Below are 23,860 nucleotides of genomic sequence, written 5' to 3' on the forward strand. Positions count from 1 at the left end.
GGCACTTTGCGGAGACATGAGTTTCTCCGAGGCACTTCACACAACATGAGTGCCCATCTGACCATTGCATGGAGTCCTGACAGGAAACACACTTTTGAATCCTGAAGTGCCTGGCATTATGAATTAGAAATGGCAGGGGAGAGTGTCTCAACAGGAGACAAGCCTGAGGCAATTTTTTTTAACTAAGTAACTAACTATGTAACTATACTAAAGGAAGGGAAACAACTGGGATGTAACTAATAACTATTTCCATGTTTTTTGTTACTGTTTCCTACAGAGACCAGGGAAGAAAGGCAGCACTGTCCCGAGTGCCGTCTTCAGCCAAGGACGGTTGAGAAAAAACTGAGGAGGGTGTGGGACGCACGCACTCAGGAAGATTCCAACGAGGTGGGAGGTACCAACTGAGTGCGTGCATCCCGACCAGGCACTGCTCCCGAAAATCTCCGATCAACGGCACCGGGACGCACCGTCACCTAGAGTGGAGCACTCACAGGGACAGCACTCGAAGAAGAACAGGTTGTGCTGGTGGGGGAGTGGCACTATAGGTAAAAGAAAGCATAGAATCAAATGAAGTATAATTCTTAAATGAACCAAACTGTACCACAGAATCTCTACGGATAGTAATTCCATGCTCAAATAAAAAGAATATAGCAGTAAAGATATACTACCGACTCCCTGAGCAGGATGGTGATAGTTACTGTAAAATGCTCAGGGAGATTAGAGAGGATATAAAAATAAAAAACTTAATAATAATGGGGGATTTCAACTATCCCCATATTGACTAGGTACATATCACCTCAGGACAGGATGCAGAGATAAAGTTTCTTGACACCTTAAACGACTGCTTCTTGGAGCAGCTAGTCCTGCAACCCACAAGAGAAGAGGCAATTATTGATTTAGTCCTAAGTGGAGCTCAGGATCATGTCCAAGAGGTGAATATAGCTGGACCGCTTGGTAATAGTGACCATGTCACAACCCAATGGCCCTCTCCCTCAGGTCCCCTGGGGAGGCAGATCAGCATTTTATGTTGCTATCGCAAGGCATTTTGGGAAGGGTTAAAGGTGTGAGTGTGGAGTGGAAGATTCCTTTGCAGGTTGCAGGAGGCCAAAGGGGGAGGGAGGAAGAGAGCAGAGAACGGGTTAACTTGACACTTTAGCTAGCTGAGTCTGAAGATAAGACACTGGCCTCGGTCCAAGGTCACGGCGAGAAATCTGCAGTTGCATTCACATCTTACCAAATCCCGGCCATGAGAAAAGGAGAACTAAGCTGAGCAGGATTGCAAAGAACGCAAAAACAAGTGAGACAGTGAAGGCTAATGGTGTGTGTGTGTGGGGGGGGAGATGACAAGGTTTCGTGTCCCTGGAGCCGGTATGTTTTGGGAAAGGTGAGAAGGCCACAGAAAGTTGGTTTGGATTGGTACAAAGAACACCAGGAGCAAAGGACCCTGAACGAAACACCCCCAAAAGACTTAAAAACCCTCCTGAGAGCCAAAGCAAGTCGGAGATTACAGCGGACTCCAGACAACCTGTACACAGGACAAGAACTCCTGTCCACCCTTCCCCCTCTTCTTCTTACATTACACCCAGGCTTGGCCAGCCTCAGGTAGTGCGGGTGTGAGGATGAAAGTGGGTTAGGGCTTAGGCACTAATGCTTTCTTCCTTCCTCTGAATGACATGGGGAACCCCCCCCCCCCACAGCACTCTCCACTGTTATTTTATTAATAAAGCTTTAAAATTTAGTCACTTGGTGTGCTCCTCCATCTACTCCCCTAAAGATCCTGCAGCCTCAGCCTGATCAACTGACTCCCTGGGCAGATTGGTAAGATAAATCTGTCACAACCATAATATAATTAAATTTAATATCTCTGTGGTGTGGAAAACACCACAGTGGTCCAACATTGTAGAATTTAATTTCAGAAAGGGGGAGATACACAAAAACGAGGAGATTAGTTAAACAGGAATGAAAAGGTACAGTGCCAAGAGTAAAATCCCTGCAAGCTCCATGGAAACTTTTAAAAGACACCGTAATACAGGCTCAACTTAAATGTATACCACAATCCAAATAACATAGTAAGAGAACCAAAAAAGAGCCAAAACAACAAAGTAAGAAAAGCAAAGCAGTGAGAGGTAAAAAAGGCATCCTTTAAAAAGTGGAAGTTAAATCCTAGTGAGGAAAATAGAAAGGAGTAAACTCTGGCAAAAGAAGTGTAAAAATATAATTAGGAAGACCAAAAAAGAATTTGAAGAACAGCTAGCCAAAGACTCAAAAAGTAATAGCATTTTTTTTAAGTACATCAGAAGCAGGAAGCCTGCTAAACAACCAGTGGCTACTGGACAATCGAGATGCTAAAGGAGCACTCAAGATTGGTAATGCCATTGCGGAGAAACTAAGTGAATTCTTTGCAGTGGTCTTCACGGTTGAGGATGTGAGGGAGATTCCCAAACCTGAGCCATTCTTTTTAGCTGACAAATGTGAGAAACTGTCCCAGATTGAGGTGTCATTAGAGGAGGTTTTGAAACAAACTGATAAACTAAACAATAATAAGTCACCAGGACCAGATGGTATTCACTGAAGGAACTCAAATGTGAAACTACAGAACTACTAACTGTAGTCTGTAACCTATCATTTAAAGCAGCTTCTGTACCAAATGACCGGAAGTTAGCTAATGTGACACCAATTTTTAAAAAGCACTCCAGAGGTGACCCTGGCAATTACAGGCCAGTAAGTACTGGGCAAACTGGTTAAAACTATAGTAAATAACAAAACTGTCAGACACATAGATGAACATAATTTGTTGGGGAAGAGTCAACATGGTTTTTGTAAAGGGAAATCCTAATGGTGTCCCTAGCCTCTGTTTGCCAGAAGGGGATGGATCACTTGATGATTACCTGTTCTGTTCATTCCCTCTGGGGCACCTGGCAATGGTCACTGTCAGAAGACAGGATACTGGGCTAGATGGACCTTTGGTCTGATCCAGTATGGCCGTTCTTATGTTCTTGGACAATACTAAATGCAGAGCTCCCTCCTCTGGCCTGCACCAGCCATATTGGTCACTTCTTCACCTACTTATCCAGGGGACAGCATGAAACTTACCTCCTCCCACTGACGGCTATCATCTCAGACACTCTGCAAAATAGTGACTTTCACTCTGACATATGCATTTGTTGTCTACAAACTAGCTTTCTGTGACTTTCATTAAAAAACCTCAATTACTTTTTTATAGTTCTCCTATTAAACACTCCCTTCCCCCTTTCTGAATGTACAATGAGGCCCAACTTCTGGATGAACCATATCTTATTATCATTACTCATCCTCCCACGTGTTCAAAGAAAAGAGCAACTATATGTACCCATTTCTCTTTTTTCCCCTTCAGACCGATCAGATTTGGACCCTTAAATTTATTTTCATTATTGATAAACACCACCTACTGTGAATCAGCTGTGACAGAGAACTGAAAGGATTTCTCTGAGTCCCTTTAGAATGACATAATTCTCTATCTGCTCCCAAATCACCACACACTTGGATGTTTTATTCAAGCTGTGAAGACTTATTCAAATTTAATTTGTGGCCAAGAAGGAAACAAATCACTGAGAAAAGATATTAGATATATCAGGACATCAGATTCATCCTTTAGCAGGGCCCCCACAACCCCTTTTCTTCTGTTAGTTCTTGAAAATCATTTTCAAAAGCAGAACCAGTAGGGATGCAACAATGGGGATCGTTTGTAACCAGAATGTCAGTTTCAAGTTGTTCCTTATAACTTCATCACTTTTTGTTTTCTGATTTGCTTAGCTCTGAATGCTGGCTCAATCTTTGATATTAGCACCACTATCATGCTCTGCATATTAATATTATGGAAAACTTGCATTTTCTGCTAACTGTACCAATTTCTACTGAAAATAATTGCAAAATGAATAAGTTAAGAAAGTCCCATTTCTGGAAACCTTATAAAATATTTCGCTTTAAAAAAATCCACCATTTAAAAAAAATCCAACCCCAAATTCTGTTTTAAGGACCAATAGTGAAGGGGAAACAACAAATCTGGTCCAATTTTACAGGAATATTTTCTCCTGTTATTACTAGATGGTAATGAAACTATGAATCTAGACTGATTTTTGAAGTGTCTGTTTAGCTTTTGCTTATTTAAATTTAAAACTATAAATAAGCCTGGGACAAGTCTCTACACCCACTGAGGGCAGGTCCTCAATTAGTATAAATTCCCATAGCTCTGTTGACTTCAGTTGAGCCTGACCATTTACATGAGCTAAGGCTCTGCCTCGTGGTGGCCAACCTTTTCAAATCTTATTTCAAGAAGATTAAGGGGCCACAACCAATATTTTGCCCTGTTTGCTATGTTTACACTGTTCATATAGTGCAAAGGGAGCGGAAACCAGCACCACCAGAAAACATGTTCCCTGCTGGGAATTCCCTTGGCCTGGGGGAATCCTGAGTAGGAGCAGCTTAGAGGGGATGTACACTTCCTTCCTGACAACCTGTGGGGAGGAGAAGTGAATGGGATGCTCCACGTTCTGGCTATCACCACCTAGTGTACTGATCCCTAGAGAACTGTTGCCAGTTGACACATAGTAAACATGCCCCAGACTGCTAAAATCTGCACTGGACCTGGGCCACTGAAAATGTCAGTTGTAACCATTTGTTGGCTCTCAGCTCTCTTGGGCTTCCCTGTGTAGAGATTCAGGTTCACCCTCCCTCCAATCTCCTTCAGCCCCAATTCTTCCCCCAACCTGAGGCTAGTGGCTGGAGAGCCTGAGAGACTATTTACTGGATCAACATTATTCACACATGGAATTCCTTTAGGGTTAAAAGGGGAATAATGCCACAGCCATATCAGGTGTGAATGAAGAAGGAAGGCATGCTGAGCAGCTAGCACTCCCCCTCTTCTCCTCTACATATCCTCTTGATGTGGGGCCCCTTTGCTTGAGAAAGAGAGAGAGAGAAAGAGAGAAGATCAGGGCACAAATAATCTTGCCAAATACAGAAGATACAACAATGATGCACATCGGTATTCACTGTCTGAAAAAATATACATTTAGGTTTTATCATCTTTTTAGTGAACTATTACATAATTTTGAATGAAAAATCTGTTTAAGATTCTTCTAATGAACTCTCACAAGCATTGCACTATTTACAGTGCACCTGAGACACCATCTCATCCTGTTATCTATCCAGGACCTCACAAGACCTCCCAGGGCCTTTCATTCAAAGTCTGTCACAAATTTACTCAACAGGTTCATAAACCTTACTTTGATAAAGCTAAGCTTTGAGTTTGAAAGACAATTCTGAACCAGGGCAGTTTCATGTGATTTATCCTTTTCTTTCTCGTGAACATTTCTCACATCTTTAGGGCCAAAGTCTAAGCCAGAGTAAATTAAGAATAGCTACACTACACTGAAATCAGTAAAGATACACTGATTTGCACTAGGTGAGGATCTGTCTCTAGTCTATATCCATTATAAATCTAATTGGCTGCTTGACTAAATAAATTCTCCCTTTCTGGCAGAAAAACAATTTGGTCTGTTGAAACAGCTCAGAAATCACATTTCCATATGGTACCTTATATGTTAAAGCACTCATATCTGACACTGGTGCTGATTGAATGTTAAAGGGTTTTTTTGTAATATAAATTACAGTTTTAGTTGCTATGGGCAGTTACCATGGATGCATGTCTTCTGTACCCTTTATATAGCACTGGTTTCAAATCTCAGAGGGGTAGCCGTGTTAGTCTGGTTCTGTAGAAGCAGCAAAGAAGAATCCACCTTATATAGACTAACAGAGTTTTTTTGCATGAGCTTTTAGTGAGCTTCTGGTTTCAAATCATTGCTGAAGTTTACAGAGCAAAATTTTTTGGTTAAGTTTACTTTGGTCAGGCTAACTTGTTTGTCTGGGAAGGAGCTGAAGAGGAAATTGTTTGAACTACTTTATAATTTTTACTACTGTAAAGTATGGACTTGAAAGGGAACTAAATCATTTCCATAACCCTTATTGATGTCTCTCAACGCTTACCTGGACAAGGCAAGATGTTGCATTCCTGGTACTCCAGAGATGGGCCCAGACACGGAAGACCTCCATATTTGGGCTCAGGATTGTTGCAGACACGCTTGCGGTTGCGAATACCTCTGCTGCAGTCTCGACTGCACTGAGACCATGGAGTCCATGGTGACCAGGCTCCATTAATTGTATGAGCGGAGTATCGTCCAGAACGCAAGAAATCCCCTGACAGTCCTAAAGAATTAAGATTGAAAGCAGAACATGGGATTAAAGGCTATCACCCTGAAACATACATTTTGTCTTCATGTTTAATCTTAATCTTTTAATAAACATTTTTGGTACTGTTCCAGATTTTGTTTTTCATTTGGCTACATAACCTCGTAATTCTATTTCACTACCTTACCTGACAGAAATCCCATAAACCCTCCTATGGTGTCTGCAGCTGCCATTAAATCACAGTAGAAATGAACCAATAGTGATAACCTGCTCAAATTTTAGAATCAAATAATAATGTAATGAATTTCCATGAAAAAGTCGTATTGTGAGGAAAAGTATTTTCCCCATTTAAAATTACACTTTTCAGACTCTTCTTCACTCAGCTGAAGTGCTAAGATACATCTGAGCATGGCAAGTGAACCATTCTCATACACAATGAGAACAGTGTGCTTCTTGTTTAAATCAGCCAGCAGGAAAATGAAAACATGTTTCAAACCTTTTCTAAACTTTTTTCCTTGTCTGTTATCTTTTAAAGTGAATTTAGTGCTAAGAAAAGGCGCCAGATTAAACACTGCTGGAGTCTGAAGTCCATGATTTATTCACAGAAAAGGTACAGTGTAGGCAATGGGTGTGGAAGCTTGTTAGCAACACTACAAAATATGCCTCAATCCCTACCTGGAAGAACCACTTCTAAAGGTCATTTCAATGCCATTTTAGGGCTAGATCCTACCTGGGAAGGAACTCCCCCAAAAGTACTCAGCATAGCACTTAACTTCTGATCCTATGAGCTGTAGCAGAACTGCTCAGCGACTGTGTACATCTGCAATGTATGGCAGTGATATCAGCCTCTGACTACATTAGGGGAATTCTTCTGATGTTTCCCAGCATTACTAACATGGTTCACCTCTATTAATATTAGCATCATTGGGAGCCCTACTGTAAATGGATCATTGACTGCTGCCACCATTTTAAGTACTGGATTGATTAGAACTGCTCTAAGCAGGCTAGATGACACGGTGCTTAAAACAGCTGTAGCAGCTAGGAGCTTGTCTATACTAGGGCTCCCAATATTCCTAATGTAAGTGAAGGTGAACCATGTCATCAATACTGGGAAATTTTTGAAAAATGTTCCTAGAGTAGAATGGGCTCTAGACTCACATTCAGGCTGTAAGCTCACTCTCTCTGGGAGAGTTAAGTAGTGTTAAAGTAGTAACAAGTATGTTGAATCAACTAATAAGAATATATTATGAGTCACAACTGATATTGAGGAGATGTTGCCCTCTAGTAATCTTAAACTCAAACCATACTAATACAAGTACCCTAAGCAAATGGAATGTAACAAGAACTACATTCAGTGTGTCCAACTGGCTTCACTCCAATCCAGGGCATGAGATCTTTGGCTGCAGTATGAAACCCTGTCCACAGTGAATCATTTGTTAACTGAAACAGTTGTTTTGTACCAGTGGAAGCACAAACAGTTCAGTACATCCACAGTGGTCATGCTGAATTATGTTAAAAACACCTGCAATTTTGATGTGTGTCTACACAAATTGCTCTGATATACCAGTTCTGCTGCAATGGACTCCTGGACATGATTAGCTAAAATAGTATTAAAAATACCTATATCCTGTCTCCACCACAGCTTCAAACATTATTAACACTGTTACGCTTGCACTCTACTCAATACAATTACAATAGATGGGGCCTTAGAGACTTTTATTTAGTACACAATAACAGTGGGAAATATTGAAATAAATGATGCAGTGACAAACAAATAGGTTTGTTTTTTCTTTATTTTGTGATCAGAAACTGTTCAGCTAGCTCAGCTGGTTAGAGAGTAATACTAAATCCCCAAAGGAGAGAGTGGTTACGGACCTTGAGGCCGATGGCAACTGGGACAAATTACAGCATGGTTTTACGAAAGGTAGATAGTGCCAAACCAATCTAAATAAAAGGTGGGACAGATTGTTAAGCATAAAGGGTTTATGCGTGCTGTAGAAGATCTTTTAAAATGAAGTGGCCAATTAAGGGTTAAAGGACAGTAGGGTGTGTTACAAATTGTATAAATATCTTCTGTCTGTGTGTTCCATTCCATTTAGATTGGACACTCTGTGTACCTTCTCCAGGCCCGAGGAAGTGCTCTCTGAAAATCAAAAGCTTGTCCCTTCACCAACAAGAAGTTGGTCCGATAAAAGATATTACCTCACCTACCTTGTCTCTTTTGAACAGTTTAGGCATCGTGAAGTTTCATAGAATCATAGAATTCAAGATCAGAAGGGACCATTATGATCATCTAGTCTGACCTCCTGCAAGATGCAGGCCACATAAGCCGATCCACCCACTCCTGAAATAATTCTCTCCCTTGACTCTGCTGTTGAATGCTCCAAATCATGATTTAAAGACTTCTAGTAGCAGATAATCCACCAGCAAGCGACCCCTGCCCCATGCTTCGGAAGAAGGCGAAAAACCTCCAGGGCCACTGCCAATCTACCCTGGAGGAAAATTCCTTCCCGACCCCAAATATGGCGATCAGCTGAACCCCGAGCATGTGTTCCATTCCAACCCCGAGCATCTGAAGAAGTGAGCTGTAGCCCATGAAAGCTTATGCTGAAATAAATTTCTTAGTCTCTAAGGTGCCACAAGTACTCCTGTTCTTTTTGCGGATACAGACTAACACGGCTGCTACTCTGAAACCTTACAAACTGTTGTAATGAGCTCCAAGAACCCCAAACCTTTCACCAACAGAAGCTGATTAAAAAAAAAGATATTACCTCACCTACACTGTCTGTCTCATATCCTGTGACCAACAGTTATAACAACACTGCAAAAATTTATTCAATGCAGATAATACTTTTTTACCTACTGTAGTTATTAATGCTTATTTATCTTACAAGGGTATTGTAATAATCAAATTGTTATACCATTTTGAAGATGTAAAAGGCTATGTAAGTGGAAAGTATTCTTATAAGTACTAAGAAATAATAATGAAATTAAGAATCTCATAACTAATCATTTAAAATTAGGGTTGACTTCACCTGAATATCAGTGAACAATAAATATATTTGTGTATATTGTTTATTCATAACTAAGCACTACTGGTAAGCAGAAAAATAATTTAGTATGAATTAATTCTGTATGTAAAATGCATCTATAGCTAAAATAACATTGGAGGAGGTCATTTTTCCTTTGTAGTAGGAAACAGAACTTTAAATCCTGGTGATAGCTCAATACTATAAAACATTAATAACAGAAGTTATCCACTTCATAAATTATCTATTTAGTTAATTGTCATAAGCATGCAGCCAGCTATTGCTCTTTAATTATTCAGTAAAAAGCTCTATTCCTCATCAATGTTATAGTCTAACCAAATATTTATAAAATAAAAGCAGAATTTGTCAGAATTTCTCCCAAAAAAGGACAGCAGAAGGAAAGAGATTACAGAGCAATCTCAAAAATTATTCTACAATTTCATATCTCTCTCTCTGATGAGTTAATTATTAGAAAGAACATCTGACAAACACCACCAAGTCCTACAGCCAGAGGTAAAAAATACTGGGTTATCCTGAGATATTAAGCCCAGTCCTGAAGAAATAGAAACTAATTTACCTGTTGTGATCAATTGCCTTCTTTTCGTTAACATTTCTGAAATGAGCTGGACAAATTTATGAGTGAGACTGTATGATGGTGTTGTTTGTGATGGTAGGTGGAAGGGCCAACAGACGTGGAGCCCACTTCTGATTTATGTCCTATGTTCCTAAAACCTCATGCTTCAGGGCTTCGGCCAACTACTTGCAGGTGCCAGGAAGGGATCACCTGCAAAATGTATTCTGAGCTTTTTTTTTTTTTAAATCTCCTTCCTCTGAAGCATGAGTATGGTCACAGCTGGAGATGGGACATTGGCTGGGGTGGGCTGGAACTCTGAGGTGACACTGAGCATTCTCGCTCACAAGTGTTTGAATGTCTGATTTTTGGCCAGGTGATCAGGGTCTATCTTATTGTCCTATCTGGGGTTAGCAAGGAATTTTTCCCCAGTTAAGATCTGTAGTGACATTCAGGGGAGGGGGGAGAAGGATGCACTGAACTTCTGGGTATATCTCACTTAATCATATCCCTGCCTTTGTGGGGCTCTATGCACAAGGGCATCTTGGTTTCTCCTATTCTCCGCCTGTGGCACATAATAGTCTAGTCTCCAGCGGGCTGTAATACTTTGGTCTAATTTCAGTTGTTAGGTTTACTGTACAGATACTGGGTAGTGCAGAGATGGTGACCTCTGACATACAGGAGGTCAGACTAGATGATCCAGTGGTCTCTTCTGGCCGTAAACTCTGTAACATTATGAAAAACACCAGCAAGATAAAAAGCTTCACTCTGTCATGAAAATGGAACTACAGCCATCTCTCTAGCACGTTCATAGATTCCAAGACCAGAAGTGACCAGTGTGATCATCTTGTGTGACCTCCTATAAAACACAAGCCATAGGATTACTCTGAATTAATTCCTATTTGAACTAAAGCATATCTATAAAAAATCCTATGTAATCTTGATTGAAAAATTACGAATGATGGAGAATTCACCACAACACTGTTCCAATTCCTGATTAATCTCACTGTTAAAAACACACACCTTAATTCCACTCTGAATTTGTTTAGCTTCAACTTCCAGCCACTTGATTGTGTGATACCATTGTCTGCTAGGTGCTATTATTCACTTGCAATATCTCTGCTTACCATCTGTTGAGCATCCGCTGGTACCATCACTGGAACAGTAACGCATTTCAATCCTTTGTCTTCCAACCTCTAGCAAATTTGGGTCAGGCAAGCGTGCCTTACAAGTGTATCGGAATCGTTGTTCATAGTGGCCACCATTGTCTGAGATATTGACCGGAGTCCAGGGAGTCCAGGGGGTGGTCTTTTTGAGCTCTGGACAGGGATTGGTGTTACAAGGTTGATACTCCTAGAAGAAAATGATCCATTGTTTATATTTACAGTATGGTATAGAGTAAACAACCTGACAAGAGAATTTTGATCCCATCTCCTTCTCCTCCAATCTTCATCCCTGCCAATGGATTTTGAATTCTAATACCCCAAAGGTTTTTTCTACTTGGAGGAATATACATAGAATGGGCTAGATTCACAAAGGAATTTAAGAGTGGTGACCCTGAGTGTTGCCACGCCTAACATTTAGCTACCTAGAAAAATTACTGGGATTCACAAAGCCTGAGTTCGGAACCTTGACTCTGTAAACAATGAGTGGGGAGAAATAGGCACTTTTCAATGGAATTTACAAAAGCCAGCATAATAGGCAGGTCTTAACCTAAGCTAGCCAATGGGAAATGCCAAGCCAAAGAGTGTATCAAAAGACTCATCCCTCTCTTGGAGACAGGCAGATAAGTGTGAGCTTCAGGAAGACATCACCCTCTGCTTGGAAGTTTCTCTCTTTGTGGGGGGAGGGGTGGATAGGGAGAGGAGGAACTTCAGATAACTTTTAGCCCAGTGGTTAGGGCACTCACGTGGGATGTAGGAGACCCCCATAGTTCAAGTCCCTCCTCCACATTATGAAGTAAAGGAATTTGAACTGGGATCTACTATGTTTCAGGTGAGTCCTCTAACTACTTGGTTAGAATATTTTAACACAGGGCTCCATCAGGCCTGGCCTACATCTAAAATGTAGGTCAACCTAGCTATTTCACCATAGGCGCCGACTCCATGGGTACTCCGGGGCTGGAGTACCCATGGGGAAAAAATTGTGGGTGCAGCAGCCTCACCAATCAGCTCCTTCCCCTTCCTCCCTTTGCCTCCCGCCCGCCACGGATCAGTTGTTCAGCAGCCTGCAGGTGGCCCTGGGGGAAGGGGACTGGAGTGAAGGTGGGACATGCTTGGGGGAGGGGCGGAATAGGGTGGGAAGATGCGGGAAGGGGTGGGATGAGTCTTTGGGGGAAGAAGAGGAGTGGGGGCAGAGCGGGGGTCGACCACCCACAGAGAAATTAGAAAGACGTGGCGTTTTCACACTCCTGAGAGATGTAGTTAAGCTGACTTACACCTCAGTGTAGACACCCCTAGGTCGATGGAAGAATTCTTCCATCAACATAATTATCACCTCTCGAGGGAGTGCATTTACTACAGCAACTGAAAAACTTCTGCTGCTGTAGCAAGTGTCTAAACTACAGCGGCATAGCTGCAACATGGCAACTGTGCTGCTACAGCGCTTGTAATATAAAATATTAGACCCATACCTAGGTCTCTCCTGTTAAAGTTGTTCCACTGTGGATAATACATCAAATAAATGGAGCAGGAGAACTGGATCCTGGGCCGCTCAGCTGAGTGCTCTAACCAACAGGCTACATAGTCATACTCTCTCTCACTGATTCTTTCATTATTTATTCACAGTGGAACAGCTTTAACAGGAGATAGACTGAGGCAGCCCCACACCAGAATATCTCATAGCTCAAGTGGTTAGGGCACTCACCTTAGGGGCAGCAGACACAGTTCAAATCCTTTCTCCCCCTCAGATGGAGAGAGAACTTGAACTGGGGGTCTCCAACTTCCCAGGTGTGTACCCTAACCACAGGGCTAAAGTTTATGAGCGAGGTCCTCCTCCTGTGCCCCTGCTGTTTTGTGTAAGCTCACCTGTAGGGGGCCAGTCAGGTGACACTTCAGGATAGTTAGGCAGAAGAACGTCTTTCTTGCCCCACTTTGTGCACTGCTCTGGAGCTTAGGCATCCATAAGCCTGATATGGGGCTAGAACTGCCCCACTCATCTCAACAGATTGTCATACTCACATGCAGAAGCAGAAACACAGGCACCTATGGAACTTTTACCAGAAAAATGTAGTTGTTGAGTGAGTTTAGGCCCCTATAGGGGCAGCTGAGCAGGGGCTTTGTGAATGTCTGTGGGGCTGGATTCTGGGTGTTAGGAGCCTAAAGTGGCACTTAATGTGTCTAAATCCTTTTGTGAATCTAGCCACATGTTATTAGCTGCACTAACAATAATTAATTTAACTAGGATAAAATTAGATCTACAGTATCTGTGGTAATAAAGCTCAACTTTAAGGCATTAGCTAGGTCTATAAGTAAGCAGTAGCTAAGACATTTATATATTTTCAGATTATAAAGCACTTGAAAAAAATGTAAATAAAACATACAAACCAACTATTAATTCCCTTAATTACATTTGCTAGCATGCAGAAAAACAATTTACTAATCCATATGGATTAATCTATGTATATGGGACAAGGGTCTCACACATACATCTCTAAAGTCTTCAGTAGTGTTACATGGGTGTAACTGAGAGCAGACTTTATCTCAGAGAGTCATATCCATATCTGGCTGTTTCAAAAATGATAATTTGATGACATTCTCTCAGCTCTGAGATACAGTATTTAACTTATTATTTACTTATTTACATTGAGAGAGTGTAAATATCATTTATCATAATGTCATAGGAGGAAGTACAATAAATGTAGATGTCCACTGCTGCATAACTGGCCTGTGTCTTTTCAGTCAACATTTTCAGTTCTCTTTCCTTCAAAAATATATTGTAGTTCATGTTTAGTAACCAGATGCTGTAGTAGAGTGAGTCTATCTCCCAGTTTTAGCATCATTGAAATAGAAAGAGAACTTAAATACAATGGGTTGAATTCTACTCTCTGTCACACATATCCAAATCCACTAAAGTAAAAACCTGGATGAGTTTCCAGAAAGGCTGTATGGACATACAGGATGGGCCTTTTTCTCCACTGTCTTGAATATGTGTAGTCATTATACCAGTGCTAAATCAGAATAGTAAGTAGAATTTTACACCCACTTTGCACAGCTGTCAATGACTACACATATTACAAGGCAGTGGAGAATCAGGTCCCACATGCCAGCCCTCAGTGCTCTATGGCAAGGTGGAATTTAATTCTGTGGCAAGGTCTCTGGATTCTGTGGCAGTTTCCGATAAACTAAAAAATATAATTTTTTGCTGAATTAAATACGAAAATGAATATCACAAGCAGTATAGTGACCTCTTTGTTCTTTACTTTGATAAGAAAAAAGTTTATTTTACACTGTCCTCACACTTTCAGTCTTCAATATACTGCAGATTTTTGTATTGATATTGCCCAATTGCATCACAGAAGATGTCAGGGTGAAATGGCAGGTTTTGGCAGCCAGGTATGAGGCGAGGTAACATTGTAAACTTCACCATTATTCACAACCTGATATGAGTGGGGTAGTTCACACCTTTTAGAACTATTGTTTCAGGCTGTTGGCATATTCAGAAAAACATGATAGCAAAAGTGTACCCTCAGGTGTGGTCTACATTTAGGGCTTGTCTATACTTGAAACGCTACAAAGACACAGCTGCAGCTGCACCATTGTACCTTAGATATTACCTATGTCAACAAGATGGGTTCTCCTCTGTTGGCAGAGATAATCCACCTCCCCGAGAGGCAGTAGCTAGGTCTTTGGAAGAATTCTTCTGTTGACCTAGAGCTACCTACACCAGGGGTTAGATCAGTGTAACCATGTTGCTCAGGGGTGTGGATTTTTCACACCCTGAATGATGTTGCAGAGTTGACCTAACTTTTTAGTATAGACCAGGCTTTACAAGTTATATCAGCATAGCTACATGGATCAGGTGTATGAAAAAAATGTAACCCTGACCAACATGGCTACATCGGCAAAAACCCCAGAGTAGACTTAGCTGTGTTGACACAAGAGTGGTTCTATTGATGTAGCATGTTGCTCGGAAAGGTTGTGTTCCTACACCAACACAAAAATGCCTTCTGTTGATATAGTCTCCGTCTACCCTAAAGGCACTATTAGCACTAGCTATGCCAGCATAAGCTATGTAGTGCAGACACATTTTCAAGGCTTTCTTTGCAATACAGAAGGCTAAAAACATATGACCTGTTCACCACTGTGTTACTCCAGCTTTACTTCACTGAAATCTGTGGAGTTAAACCAACGTTAAAACTGAAGTAATGCAGTGGTGTGACAGGACCACCATTTTTTGTTTAAATGAAAGGTTAGGCCTCATCTACATTTAAAATTTAATTTGACATAGGTATGGTGCTCAGGGGTATGAAAAATCTACACCACTGAGTGCTGTAGCTATGCTGGTCTAACCCCTGGTGTAGATTCAGATCCAAAATCCTTCCATCCACCTAGCTACCATTGCTTGGTAGGTAGTGTTCCTATAGTGACAGAAAAATCCCTTCTATTGCTGTAGGCTGCGTCTACGCTATGAGGTTATGCCAGCATAGCTACAGCCATAGATGTTGGAGCACAGTTCTGCAGGAAATTGTGTAGCAAATTCTTGGGTTGCAGAATCACAAGAGCCCTGACCACGTGTCTGCGAAGGAGGTTAAAAAACCATAGAATATGAGTTTTTCACTCTTTACATTGACTGCCACCTAAAGTAAAACAATGTGAATTAAAAACAGTGATAGTTAGCAATATATTTTGGTCCTGTCTATACAAAAAAAAATGAAAAAATATTATTTAATGGAACAGGATATGCATCTATTGTTGTAATGCTAAGACTGCCCACACTTTTTGTGTTGTGTGATTTCAGTAATATATCAAAGGTAAGCATCCATCAGCAAAAATGGATAGCAACAATATTATGTGCAAAAGATATTCTACTTTAATTGCAGATGGCAACATATGTTGCATCCAACATGGAAATATTGGCTTTCTAAGTCTGAGGGAATATTGCCTCTGTCAGAAGGAGACGGTGCACAGAATAAATGATAGAATATATAGCAGATTGAGTTCATCCCATTTTTCTGATTCAACTATAGATTCAAGACTAAAGATGATTAAAAGTACACTGTAGCATATTTAAAAAAATACTTAACTCTATTTGTTAGCTGCTACAGTTACAAGTAATAGAACCAGTCTTCTATAGAATATTCTGTTTCCTATTTATCTTTTTTCTGTTTTCAGTTTCTTTATTTTTTTTTTTTATGCAAACAGTATCTCCTTGTGGCGTGCACTTCTTTTGTTCTCTTTTCTGTTCTTTTTCTTTGTGATCTACTGAGGTAATCTCTCAACATACACAAGACAGCTAAATCAGCATTAATAACCCATTAAATTTCACTCATCACATTGGTTGTCTTTTAGGATTTACTTTTAATGTACTGCATCAGTGGGGAGATTATTACTAGAATATTTTCTCAGAACTTTAGAATTGTATATTGATTCCAAATACGTCTGTGTTTCAAGTTACTCTTGCTGATTGTTTCATTGTGCACCAATTATGTCATTTTTCAAAATTCAATAGCTGTAGTTTTGAGGTGGTAGCTGAAACCTTCTCATATAAAAGATCAGAGTCTCACCTGGTATAAATGGGCAAAGTTCCACTGGGTTCTGGCCCCAAATATTTGTTTCATGTGGAACAAAGTAAAGAATCCATCAGAAAAAATCATTAAGCAGATGCAAACTGAATGGGCCAGCAAGCTGCCTAAGGGTATGTCTACACTGCAATTAAAAACCCATGGCTGGCCCGTGCCAGCTGGCTCCAGCTCACAAGGTTCATTTGGGTCCCTCCCACCTTACAGGTCCCTAGAGCCTGGGCTTCAGTCCAAGCATCTACACAGCAATTAAACAGCCCCTTAGCCTGAGCCCTGCGAGCCAGAACCAGCTGCCCAGGCTGGCCACAGGTTTTTAATCGCAGTGTAAACACACCCTGAGAAGAGATAGGACTGGAAAATTCAGCAGCCACAAAGCCTGTCAGACATCTCCTGTGCTTTATCCCAGCACAAACCTCATGTGTTCCCTGGATTTGTCAAGATAAACCCACTATAAACTGAAGCTCTTCTCCTCTTGGGTATTATGATGCCATTATAGTCATTATTTTACCTTTGTTTGCCCATCAAATAGAAAGTTCTTGAGTAGACTGAAATAGCCTTTTTCTTCAAGAACCAAAAGTCTTGGATGGTTTAGAAACACATTCAATTGAACTTAAAATGAATGTGTCATTTACAGTTTTAAAAAATCTAAATTGTTCTATATGAACACAATTTTAGACAGGCAGAAAATCTTCTCAACTTCTTTTAAAAGAAAAATTGATTACAGTACTATATAGTCTTACAGCTAAAAACAAATCACAAGTACTGTATAACAGGACACCAGCAAAATCCTGTGTTTGTGGTGTCCTTGCTGCTTGACTGAAATATACTGTCTGGTCTGTCTGTTTGGGAGATCGTGTGCTGAGCCTAGCAGCCTGCTAGGCAAGGCTGAGAGCTTCTTAACAAGGCTTTGATCTCTAAGCCTTTTAGCACCTATCAACCCTTACCCAAGGGGCGGGGATACTCAGGAAGACGAGGGCTTTAACTAGCGACCAGGAGCAGCTAACAAGGAAGTTTTTCAAGGGTGTTTAGAGGGGGAATGGAGGCTAGATACACTGAACATTCTTTAAACTTAAGACCAAAAACACCTCCTGATAAAAACCAAAACAACAACAACAAAGGAACAAACTGCAAGAGAAAAGAGAGAATGCAAGCAGAAGTCCAGCAACAGAGTGAAGGCTATACAGTTTATTGCACACAATGCAGCATATATGATTACCTGCACCTATGGGCAGGTGGCGTATGTGTGCATTCGGTGCTAGGAGCTCCTGGCTCTCAGAGGCTTTGTAGACCAGAATGGCTGAGCTGGAGGAGCTAACAGAGACAGAGAGGTACATAGATGAAACTTTCTGGGACACAGCAAAACGCAGGTCTGACAGCCTCCGTGATGCTGAAGAGGAAAAAAGTATCAGGGAAGGAGAACATCCAACTGGAGCTGAGGAAAACAATCCCATAGTTGGGACTGTCCTTCAAGATGATGTTGTCGTATCCTCTTGCACTGCGGATACCTCTCTGGGGGAGGGAACTCCATAGTAACGGGTGAGTCGATCACTAGAAACACAGATAGCTGGGTTTGCGATGACTGAGAGAACCGCATGGTGACTTGCTTGCCTGGTGTGAAGGTTGCGGATCAGTCAAGACATCTAGATAGTAGATATGTAGTGCTGGGGAGGAGCCAGTGGTCATGGTACATGTAGGTACCAATGACATAGGGAAGGATAAGAGATGTAGGCTGCAAGACACAATATTGAAGTCCAGGACTTTCATGGTAGCTGTGATGGGTTCCCCACAAGGTGCCACTTGGAACTGGGGTACCACTGAGCCTGCCTGATGCACCAGCCTGGGCTCCCTTTATACTATACTGCTGTGACTAGCCTGCCAGGCCCTCTCACAGGCTCCGGTTTGCACCTTCACCAGCACACATACAGGTAGGGGCACACCCAGTTGCAGAAACATACAGACGCTGTGATCAGCTCTGCATGGGAAAGCTTCAGCTGAGGAACTTTCCAGATGCTTAGGCACACACCCCACTCTGGAGTGTAAACCCAAAATTATACCACCTTGCACTGCACAGGGAACTGTACAGTGTAAGCTCATGAAATGTGCCCCTCCCTCAATGTGGAGAGGAATATACACAGCTTTCTGCCTCCAAGTTATAGCTCTCACACACTATTTTGTGATTAAGCAAAACCAAATGAATTAACTACAAAAGATTTTAAATGATTATAAGGGACAGCAAACAGATCAAAGCAGATTACCTAGCAAATAAACAAAAAATCAATCTAAGCTTAATATACTAAAGAGGTTGGATACGAGTAGCAACTTCTCACCCTAAATGATTATTTAAGCCAGCTGCAGAGATTCTTAAGCAGCCAACTGCCCTTGCTTGCAGTTTAAAAACCCCAGGTATTCCTCTCGCAGGCTAGAAATCCCTCTCTTCCATGGCTAACTTTTGGGCCTCCATCTCTTTGTCTTGCAGTTCCAGAGCCGTTTGGTATGCAGCTTCTTCCCTGGCATTTTCTGCTGCCAATTATTTTTTTTATAATTGTTTTAATTCCATCTGTCTCTTGTGTTCCTTCTCCCGCTCTTCTGCCTGCAATCTGCCAAACTCCAGCTTCTTGCTAGTTTTGTTTTCACTCGTTTTCCTGCTTTTCTATCCCTACTTCCCTTGCCCAAAATAAGTAAACAGAAAATAACAAATTGGTAACCACTTTGACTGATCTCTAGCCACCACACTTAAAACTCACTTAAAATCACTACCAGTGCCTCAGAGGAATCATAGAATCATAGAATCTCAGGGTTGGAAGGGACCTCAGGAGGTCATCTAGTCCAACCCTCTGCTCAAAGCAGGACGAAACCCAACTAAATCATCCCAGCCAGGGCTTTGTCAAGCCTGACCTTAAAAACCTCTAAGGAAGGAGATTCCACTATCTCCCTAGGTAACCCATTCCAGTTCTTCACCACCCTACTAGTGAAAAAGTTTTTCCTAATGTCCAACCTAAACCTCCCCCTCTGCAACTTGAGACCATTGCTCCTTGTTCTGTCATCTTCTACCACTGAGAACAGTCTAGATCCATCCTCTTTGGAACCCCCTTTCAGGTAGTTGAAAGCAGCTATCAAATGCCCCCTCATTCTTCTCTTCTGCAGACTAAACAATCCCAGTTCCCTCAGCCTCTCCTCATAAGTCATGTGCTCCAGCCTCTCCTCATAAGTCATGTGCTCCAGCCCCCTAATCACCAGGAACAAGCTGTGCATATAGTCCTGCCTTCTATGCCACTGTGACAGGTTCACCCTGGGGTGCCACCTGGAACTGGGGTACTACTGAGCCCTCTGACCCAGCAGCCTGGACTCCCTCTCACACTCTACTGCTGTGGCAAGCTGCAAAGCCTTCTAGCCTGCACTGTCACCAGTATTCACATAGGTAGGGACACACCCAGCTGCAATTATATGCAGGCTCTCTGACCACCAGCTTCCCAGCCTGAGACCCCAGAGCAGTACCATCCTGCAATGGTCAAATCTGGCCAGTATATGGGTTTAATACCTGGTCCACCTCTCCCTCAATGTGAAGAGAACAATGCACACTTGTGGTAACCAAGCGAAGATTTTCCCCAACCACTCCAGTCAAAGGTCACTGGTTTAGATTAAAACATAAAATAAGTTTATTAATTACAAAAGGCTAGATTTTAAATGGTTATAAGTGATAAACAGATCAAAGCAGATTACCTAGTAAATAAACAAAACCGGAAACTGAGATTAACACACTAGATAGGTAGGATACGAATTAGGAAATTCTCACCCTGAGTGATAAACAGGCTGACAGATTCTTAAAGCACAAGCTGCCTTGGTTCTGCAGCTGGGGTTTTCCAGGTTTTCATACACAGGCTAGAAATCCCTCTAGCCTGGGACCATCACTTCCCACAGTTCAGTCCTTGTTTCTCAAGTGTGTTGTTCTAGGGAGAGTGACGTACCTTTCCCCCCCCTTTTATATCTTCTTCCCACTTGCTAGAAAGCTCTTTTGCTGTGATCTGAGTCAAATAGTTCCCATTGTGTAGTGCTATCTCTGAGAGGTTTCTATGGAACACACTTCCTCGGGTAATCCTTGTGCTTGTGTGCATTTCTCAATAGGACATTAACATTGTTTGTCCTTTTTACTGTTGTACCTGAAAGGCTGCCTGTTGGTATTTTCAACCTCACAACACGTTTCAGTAACACATACACAGCCAAACTTCCTAACTCCACATACAACGATAGCACATACAATCCAATGAGATATTAATGTCTAGCAGACCAAGACTCTTAGTCTTAGAATGATACCTCACAAGGCATACTTTGTACCAAACATGACACTGGTGAATACTGGGGTGCAGTAGCATTCTCAGAAATACTTCCAGTTCCACGTGCAGGGGCAGTTAGACAGGCAGAACCGCAGGGTCACAATGCGTGAATGAGATGATGGTGTAGGAAGGAGGAGTTTAGATTTATTAGGAATCGGGGAAAGTTTTGGGAAAGGGGGAGCCTATACAGGAAGGATGGGCTCCACCTAAACCAAAATGGAACCAGATTGCTGGCACTTAAAATTAAAAAGGTCGTAGAGTAGTTTTTAAACTAAGGGCTGTGGGAAAACCAACAGATGTGAAGGAGTACGTGGTTCGGACAGAGACATCCCTTAGGGGAGGATCTATTAATGGAGATTCTCTATGTTCAAGTAAGGAGGAGAGGATAGACGATGATAAAATACAGGTAGGAACTAAGGAGAAACAGTCAAATGAAAAAGAGTCCCATTCAATTACATCATGTAATGCCAGTTAAAATTGACAAGTTCTTAAAGTGCTTATATACAAATGTTAGAAATCTAAATAATAAGATGGGTGAACTAGAGTGCCTCCTATTAAGTGAGGATATTGATATAATAGGCATCACAGAAACTTGGTGGAATGAGGATAATCAGTGGGACACAGTAATACTAGGGTAAAAATATATCAGAAGGACAGAACAGGTCGTGCTGGTGATGGAGTGGCACTATATGAGAAAAAAAAACTACGTAAAATCAAATGAAGTAAAAATCTTAGACAAACCAAACTCTTCCACAGAATCCCATTGGATAGTAATTCCATGCTCGAATAATAATATAGCAGTAGGGATATACTACCAACAACCTGATCAGGATGGTGATAGTGACTGTGAAATTCTCAGGGAGATTAGAGAGGCTATAAAAATATTAAAAAAACCCTCAACTATCCCCATATTGACTGGGTACATATCACCTCAGTAAGGGATGCAGAGACAAAATTTATTGACACCTTAAATGACTCCTTCTTGGAGCAGCTAGTCCTGGAACCCACAAGAGGAGAGGCAATTCTTAATTTAGTCCTAAGTGAAGCACAGTTCCAACAGGTGAATCTGGTCCAACAGGTGAATATAGCTGGACTGCTTGGTAATAGTGACCATAACATAATTAAACTAAACATTCCTGTGGCAGGGAAAAACACCACAGCAGCCCCGCACTATAGCATTTAAGTTCAGAAAGGGGAACTACACAAAAATGAGAAACTTAGTTAAACAGAAATTTAAAAGTACAGTGCCAAAAGTGAAATCACTACAAGCTGCATGGAAACTTTTTAAAGACACCATAATAGAGGCTCAATTTCAATGTATACCCCAAACTAAAAAACACAGTAAGAGAACCAAAAAAAAAATGCTGACTGTGCCTAAACAACAAAGTACAAGAAGCAGTGAGAGGCAAAAAGGCATCCTTTAAAAAGTGGAAGTTAAATCCTAGTGAGGAAAATAGAAAGGAGCATAAACGCTGGCAAGTAAAGTGTAAAAATATAATCTGGAAGGCCAAAAAAGAATTTGAAGAACAGCTAGCGAAAGACTCAAAAAGTAATACCTAAAATTTTTGAAGTACATCAGAAGCAGGAAGCCTGCTCAACTGCCAGTGGGGCCACAGAATGATTGAGGTGCTAAAGGAGCACTCAAGGACAATAAGGCTATTGCAGAGAAACTAAATGAATGCTTTGAATCGGTCTTCATGGCTGAGGATGTGAGGGAGATTCCCAAACCTGAGCCTTTCTTTTTATCTGACAAATGTGAGGAACAGTCCCAGACTGAGGTGTCATTAGAGGAGGTTTTTTAACAAATTGATAAATTAAACAGCAATAAGTCACCAGGACCAGGTGGTATTCACCCAAGAGTTCTGAAGGAAGTCAAATGTGAAATTGCAGAACTACTAACTGTAATTTGTAACCTATCATTTAAATCAGCTTCTGTACCAGATGACTGGAGGACAGCTAATCTGATGCCAACTTTTTAAAAGGGCTCCAAAGGTGACCCTGGCAATTACAGGCCAGTAAGCCTGACTTCAGTACCAGGCAAATTGGTTGAAACTACAGTATAGTAAGGAACAGAATTGTCAGACAAATAGATGAACATAATTTGTTGGAGGAAGAGTCAACGTGTTTTTTCTAAAGGGAAATCGTGCCTCACCAATCTACTAGAATTCTTTGAGGGGGTCAACAAGCATGTGGAAAAGGGGGATCCACTGGATATAGTGTATTTACATTTTCAGAAAGCCTTTGACAAGGCCCCTCACCAAAGGCTCTTAAGCAAAGTAAGCTGTCACGGGATAAGAGGGAAGATCCTTTCATGGATTGGCAACTAGTTAAAAGATAGGAAACAAAGGTTAGAAATAAATGGTCAGTTTTCAGAATGGAGAGAGGTAAATAGTGGTGTCCCCCCCCGAGGTCTGTACTAGGACTAGTCCTATTTAATATATTCATAAATGATCTGGAAAAAGGGGTAAACAGTGAGGTGGAAAAATTTGCAGATGATACAAAACTACTCAAGATACTTAAGTCCAAAGCAGATTGCAAAGAGCTACAAAGGGATGACACAAAACTGTGTGACTGGGCAACAAAATGGCAGATGAAATTCGAAATGTTGGTAAATGCAAAGTAATGCACATTGGAAAACATACTCCCAAGTATACATATAAAATAATGGGGTGTAAATTAGCTGTTACCACTCAAGAAAGAGAGCTTGATGTCATTGTGGATAATTCTTTGAAAAAATCCATTCAATGTGCAGCAGCAGTCAAAAAAGCGAACAGAATGTTGGGAACCCTTAAGAAAGGGATAGATAATAAGACAGAAAATATCATATTGTCTCTATCTAAATCCATGGTATGCCCACATCTTGAATACTGCGTGCAGATGTGGTCGCACCATCTTGAAAAAGATATATTGGAATTGGAATAGGTTCAGAAAAGGAAAACAGTACTGGGGCTCTAAGAAGTTAAGA

At 41.2% G+C, this 23,860-nt stretch overlaps 1 protein-coding gene across 1 annotated transcript in view; it reads right to left on the minus strand.

Annotated features, from left to right (window-relative positions):
* Positions 1 to 23,860, minus strand: part of SEMA5A (semaphorin 5A) — a 633,881-nt gene that overhangs the window by 50,581 nt on the left and 559,440 nt on the right. The window contains exons 16-17 of the mRNA XM_039523675.1: positions 10,953 to 11,178; positions 6,025 to 6,243 (exon numbers count right to left, since the gene is read on the minus strand). Of these exons, the coding sequence (XP_039379609.1) occupies positions 6,025 to 6,243; positions 10,953 to 11,178 (445 nt within the window). The remainder of the gene's footprint in view (positions 1 to 6,024; positions 6,244 to 10,952; positions 11,179 to 23,860) is intronic.

Source organism: Mauremys reevesii, linkage group 2 (assembly GCF_016161935.1).
Source record: "Mauremys reevesii isolate NIE-2019 linkage group 2, ASM1616193v1, whole genome shotgun sequence".
NCBI classification, from domain to species: Eukaryota; Metazoa; Chordata; order Testudines; family Geoemydidae; genus Mauremys; species Mauremys reevesii.